General features: G+C 33.3%; 1 protein-coding gene across 2 annotated transcripts in view; it reads right to left on the bottom strand.

The window, feature by feature from the left end:
- Window positions 1–2,423: 2,423 nt before the first annotated feature.
- The window catches only part of LOC123552744 (adhesion G-protein coupled receptor G6-like), a 58,602-nt gene continuing 55,025 nt past the window's right edge, over window positions 2,424–6,000 (bottom strand). For both annotated transcript variants that reach the window (XM_053540708.1, XM_053540709.1), the window contains 4 exons: window positions 5,847–5,903; window positions 4,489–4,542; window positions 3,865–3,897; window positions 2,424–3,429 (listed from right to left, as the gene is read on the bottom strand). In XM_053540708.1, coding sequence (XP_053396683.1) covers window positions 3,401–3,429; window positions 3,865–3,897; window positions 4,489–4,542; window positions 5,847–5,903 — 173 coding nt within the window. In that variant the 3' untranslated portion in view covers window positions 2,424–3,400. The remainder of the gene's footprint in view (window positions 3,430–3,864; window positions 3,898–4,488; window positions 4,543–5,846; window positions 5,904–6,000) is intronic.

Genomic DNA, 6,000 nt, shown 5'->3' with positions numbered 1-6,000 from the left:
TTAAATTTCTTTCAAGCAGTTTCTAGCACATCATTTTTTTTTTTTTGGATTAAACTTCATTGAGCAGTCCTTTTTCTATGCTTCTAGGAAATGGAGATCATTTTGCAGAATTTGTGTTACAAGTAGCATTGCCACATAAGACACGCACATTGATTATTGCTCAATAGTTTGGGGAAGCACAGTCAATAAAAACATACAGAAAATTATAAGATTGCAAAAATGTGCATGTAGGATCATAATTATTAGGATCAAATTTCTCAGAGTTCACTCAAGCTCTCAATTTTCTCAACGGTTTGATCAGCGTCTGTTTTACCAGAGCGCATGTTTTATGTTCCAAAGCGCATAGTTCATTACCAAACTGCCTATGTGAAATGTACAAACAAAAATGAAGGACAAATGATACATCACAAACACGTACAAAATTTGTATGTACCTAGAACCTAAATCACAATCAACATTTTTCAGAAATAACTTATTTATTCAGGTCCAATTGATTCAATATTTTACCTATCGATGTTAACTCGTCTAGCTCACTACAGATTTTTAATCAGTGTAGCAACTGGATGGCTATGCCATAAAATGAACGTTAAAGTGATTTCGAAATTAAATTGATTTGTATTTACGTTATTTTATTTTTCATATTGTACTTATGGTGATACTTGTCGTTATTTTTTTGTGTTAACTATATTTGGTTATATTTTTATGTGTGTGTTTTATAAAAGGGTCCCATGGAAGATTAGCGTCAACTAAAATAGTTACCCTTTATAAGTATAGAACTTACGTACTTTCTTTACTTATTCTCTTACTTACTTACTTACTTACAGAGTGAGAAAGAAGCAGAAATTCAGAAATTTTTAGTACTACCCACAATTATGTCCAAGAAAGGCATCTCAGAATAACCCATAGTGTAACGTTCTCCACTATAAGTTACGTAATGTACAAAAGCATTATCATGTACTTCACTTCCTGCCAAAGATTGCTTTTTTACAAGACTCGGGGGTCAGAAAAATAAACACATTTCCTGAAAAAAATGAAAGACGGGTCTGAAGTTTTCAATAATTCATCTTTACGTTTTTCAAGATATGTCCAAAATATCGTTGGACTGTGAATGGATGACTGGCATGTAAAGGACACAAGGCTATTTTGTTATTAACATATAGTTCAAGTAACAGTATGATATCTTCTTAACTCGTTTAGTCCGCTTTTCAAAAACAATTTTCATCAAATATGCTCGACAATGTAATAAATATATATATTTCAATGTTTCACCAAAGCATACTTTGTGCATTTATGTCCATATTATACCCTCTGTATATAATTAACATCTTCAAGTATGGAATTTTGAATATTATTCTGCACTTTCTTCGAAACAATATAGACAAATATAAAAATACTAATATCCCGCTTATATAAGCTCTAACATTTGTTGCAAAACTAGTACTGTATTCAACAAAAATATAATTAAGGCAAGTACGAGGTATCGGGACACAAAATTAATGTATTCAATAGTATTAAATAGGTAAACGTGTTTGAAGTCGTATCACCAACAGCGTAACTTTTAAGGGCAGGAGTAGGTTAGTTGCAACCTTCTGTTTATATGTACAGGATTTAGGGAAAAAACATCGCAGCATCAAATGGAAAAAAAATTTAACCGTGTTAAATATTTTTGTATCGTGTTCTCTTTTGATAAATTTCTTTAATACCCCAGTCACACATACGGCGCGTATAGCTACGTCTAGCCACGGTTGGAAACGTAGTTATCCGTATCGATCCGTACCTGAGTCATACGGATTACTACTTTAATGTACGGCTCAGGTACGGATCGATGCGGATTACTACGTTTCTATCCGTGGCTGGACGTAGCTGTCCGCGCCGTATGTGTGACTGGGGTATAAAATTTAGATGATCTATGGTAAGATGTTGTGAAAGCCTTACATAGTTTACGAAAGTAGTAACACTATTGTATGTTGTGAAAGCCTTAAGTAGTTTATGAAAACGGTAACACTGTAATGTATTGCGCATGGTGATAAACATATTTCTAAAATGTAAATCCCTCTAACCAAGCTCTTGCAAAATGAAATAGTTTAGGTAATATATACACCGTGTAATGTTGGATGGGAACGTCTCCATTTAGGTGGGGGTAACTGACAATCTCAAAGTTGAAATTATCGCTTTTATCGTTTCTTTTTTTCTGAATTACCAATAACATTTTGTTTTTAAAGGTAATGTTTTACACTTGTTCAGTTTTTTTCTTTTGAAGAATGTGTTTTGAAAATGAACGTTGTCCATCATGGTCCCCTGTGATTCCATCAGAAGCTTCAATATTGTCAAACTTCGGTCGCTGCGGACAAACTTATCACGGAATCTAGTTCATAACAGTATGAATCAGCAATGCATGGAAATATTCACAACTGAGATACATATTACTTTTCTACAAGCTTTATTTTGCCAGTCTGGATAAGTATGTTATCAAACATTAAATCACGACCGGATTTATTTTCCAATTATACAAAAAGACTGTATATAACTTTTGTTATTATGACAACAAATTCACAATTTGTTTACGTTACAATTAATTCAACCACCAATAGCCGCGCATTGGAAAAGACAAAAAGATGCACATGTTTGACAGATATCGCTAATGTCCTTTATCATCTTTAGAATTTGAAATCTCAAACAATGACTTTATTTTTAAGAGATTTATTGTTTCTTGTTTAGAAACATATTATCATATCACGAGGCACGGCATGTTAATTTCAATTCAACGATATATCGCTGTTTCTTCAATAACCTCAACTCTTTACGTACCTGAACGCAGGTGTACAATATTTGTTACACTGAATTTCAGAATAAATTGTTCTTATTATATCAAAAGCAAAATAATTAGCTTTGATTTTCTCATGTAGTTGTTTTGCCAATTATAGCCAGGTGAATTTTTAATATGAGAGTGTATCTTAATGTTCTAAGAGATTGAGAAATAATTTTGATGATAAACGGATACTTGTTGTTTTCGCTTAGACGTTTTTGAAAATAAATTAATACCAGAAGGTAGCATCGATATATATAAACGATTTTTTGGAAATGTGTGAGTAAAAACCGATTTTCTTGCCTTGAACTGATAATAAATACGGGATATTAAAAAAGAACTATTTATTTATCTCTTTTTGAAAATATGTATTTAGGTTTTAAGTATAGGCAATTCAGTTAAAACATGTACTGATGAAATTAGGAAATCTGTTTACACTAGTAAGATTTATAGACAAAGTCATAATATGTAAAAGGCAAAGTGCGTGCTCCACAGCTGCTCCTTTGTCAGTGTACATAGTTTGATATGTCATAGTGATGTCTCTTAAACGATCAATTTTAATCCACAGATCCCGCTTCGTAGATATATGTTGGGCTAAACGAATGAAGATGGTTGTGACCTTGCTGAAAATAAGAAACAATATCGCAGTATGAAAATAGAGTTAAAGACTTCACCTCCTGGAAAGGTAAGTATACTGAGTTTGTATTTTGTAGACATAACACGCAACACATCAGAAAATATATGCGGTAATGTGAAAGATTTTTTGGAAATGTGTTCAGAAACAAAACTATGGAAGATGACTGCCCATAGCTTCAAGATATTTTGTAAGGTATATATAAAATAGTGGCTTGAGTCCGTACATGTGTATAATAATTTTTTCGACTGAGTAAATTGAGTTAATCTCTATTCATTCATTTTTTCTTTTAAAAATACTTATATAAACAAAAAAGAAAAGAGATTAAAAATCATGTTTAACTTGTTACGTGCCACGTGTATAGTTCAATTAAAAAGTACTTAAAAAAAATTAAAACAGATTATATAAACTTCATGTAACTTACTTGTGACCTGGACCTGCCAGTTTCCACGGAATGCTGTAAAATATTTATGCAAGTTCAAAGATATTTCCAGTTTGCAAAAATATACGAATATGTGAGACAATACATACACAAATATCACATAACATACAATTGAGCCGCATCATGAGAAAACCAACATAGTGCATTTGCGTCCGGCATGGATCCAGACCAGCCTGCGCATCCGCGCAGTCTGGTCAGGATCCATGCTGTTCGCTAACGGTTTCTCTAATTGCATTAGGCTTTGAAAGCGAACAGCATGGATCCTGACCAGACAGCGCGGATGCGCAGGCTGGTCTGGATCTATGCTGGTCGCAAACGCACTACCGGTATGTTGGTTTTCCCACGGTGCGGCTCAATTATCTGTATAGATGTGAGAAAATGATGATGTTTCTCACAGTTTCCATAAAAAAAATCAACATTCGAATTCATAATTTGTAATGCTCCACCTTATATTTTGTAAACCTGATTATTTGCACAGGCATAGTCAATCCTGATACTCTTTTTCAATGTACCATGGTAATAAATTCCAATAACGAGATTTTTTTCACTCTAAATCAAGAACTTATTATAAATATAATAATAATAAATTCACTTGTTCGTCGTTACCTGTATTATTTGGACCTGTGTTCCCTGTTGGCTTCTTGTCCTCGTTTGATTCATCTGAAAAAAAGATAGACAAGATTAAATTTTACCCTGCTAAATTTCTAAAATGGACTGGTCCATCATTCAATTTGGGCAATACCATTTATTATTCGAAGGGGTGTTCAATGAAAATTTACTGACTGAATAGCGAACAGTGCAGACTGATCTTGGTCTGCTCTGGTCGCAAAGGCAGAATCAATTACCGCCAGCAGGCTAAATATTAATGATTATTGTTGTTTTTTACAGTTACTGTAATGGACACTTCTTCATACGCGCGTTTAAAATAGGACAAAGATAGACATTTGATTTTAAAAAAATGGTTTGCCTGTTGAGAATACATGACTTGTAGAGTTGGGGTATTATAACCCACACCATAATGAAACAGAATATTTCGAAACATCGGCAAAGCTTTGAAAATATTTCTGTCGAATTTAGACCTAGTTAGTACTGGAGATATGAATCCTTTTGTAAAAATGAACAACGAAAATACTGTCAGTTTAGGGTAGACTGTAAACATGGAAAAAAAAGAATAAAATACATAAGGCTCAACAGTCCTTTGTCACATTTGGCTATGCTGTTATTTATGCAGGGGAATTAGTAGATGGCAATTAAGATAATGTGTGAAAAGTGGCTCTGTTTATAGGTAAGTATGACATGTTAACATGCGTTTGTTGTTTTCCATAAACCATTTGAGAGTATCAGATACTTACTTCAGATCGGTCAACTGAAATATACCACCATCTTATTTAAGAACATGTGGGCATTGAAACAGAATTAATTCGTCAAGTTAAGTCTTATATCTCCGAAAATGATACATGTTTTAAGAAAATTTTGTATTTTCCGAATATTCTGGAATTATTCTGTATTTGGTTTAGAATTATAGATACTTTTTTGTCCATTGTTTCGGTCCAGACTGTATTTGATGGGAGATCAGACCTTTCAGTATGTAGGGATCTAGATCGACAGTCCATGTGGCTTATAACTCATTACATTATGAGCAGCAATGTTCTTGTATGCACGAATTTATGAATGTTATTCATGAAAAAAATCGATCATCTATGCGCACATCGTTACAGTTCATGATAATTATAACACTGACAACCATATATATGACCGGTACAGACAACAGGTATGTTCGCGTGTCGAGATTGATACACACACAATATGGGCACAGACATGAGGGAAAGTTTACCAAGCCTTTGAGTTCATTCATGTAAGTTAGTTACAGCCCGTTATAGTCCACAGGTGACTTGTGATTAAAGAGAAGGGGAAACGATGGACAAACTGTATAATAATAATTTATACAAATTACTAGTTCTTACCCCTGGTATTCAAATGCATCTTCGTTGTTTTATTTGAGTCAAATGTACTGGAATCGCCTGAAATATAAACATCCAGTTACGTAATTGACGAGAAGTATAAATTTTTACAATAAAATATGTATTCATGAACTTCTGTCCATTCCCGAAATATATA

Source organism: Mercenaria mercenaria, chromosome 4 (genome assembly GCF_021730395.1).
Source record: "Mercenaria mercenaria strain notata chromosome 4, MADL_Memer_1, whole genome shotgun sequence".
Taxonomy (NCBI): domain Eukaryota; kingdom Metazoa; phylum Mollusca; class Bivalvia; order Venerida; family Veneridae; genus Mercenaria; species Mercenaria mercenaria.
This window is presented reverse-complemented; position numbering and strand designations above follow the sequence as displayed.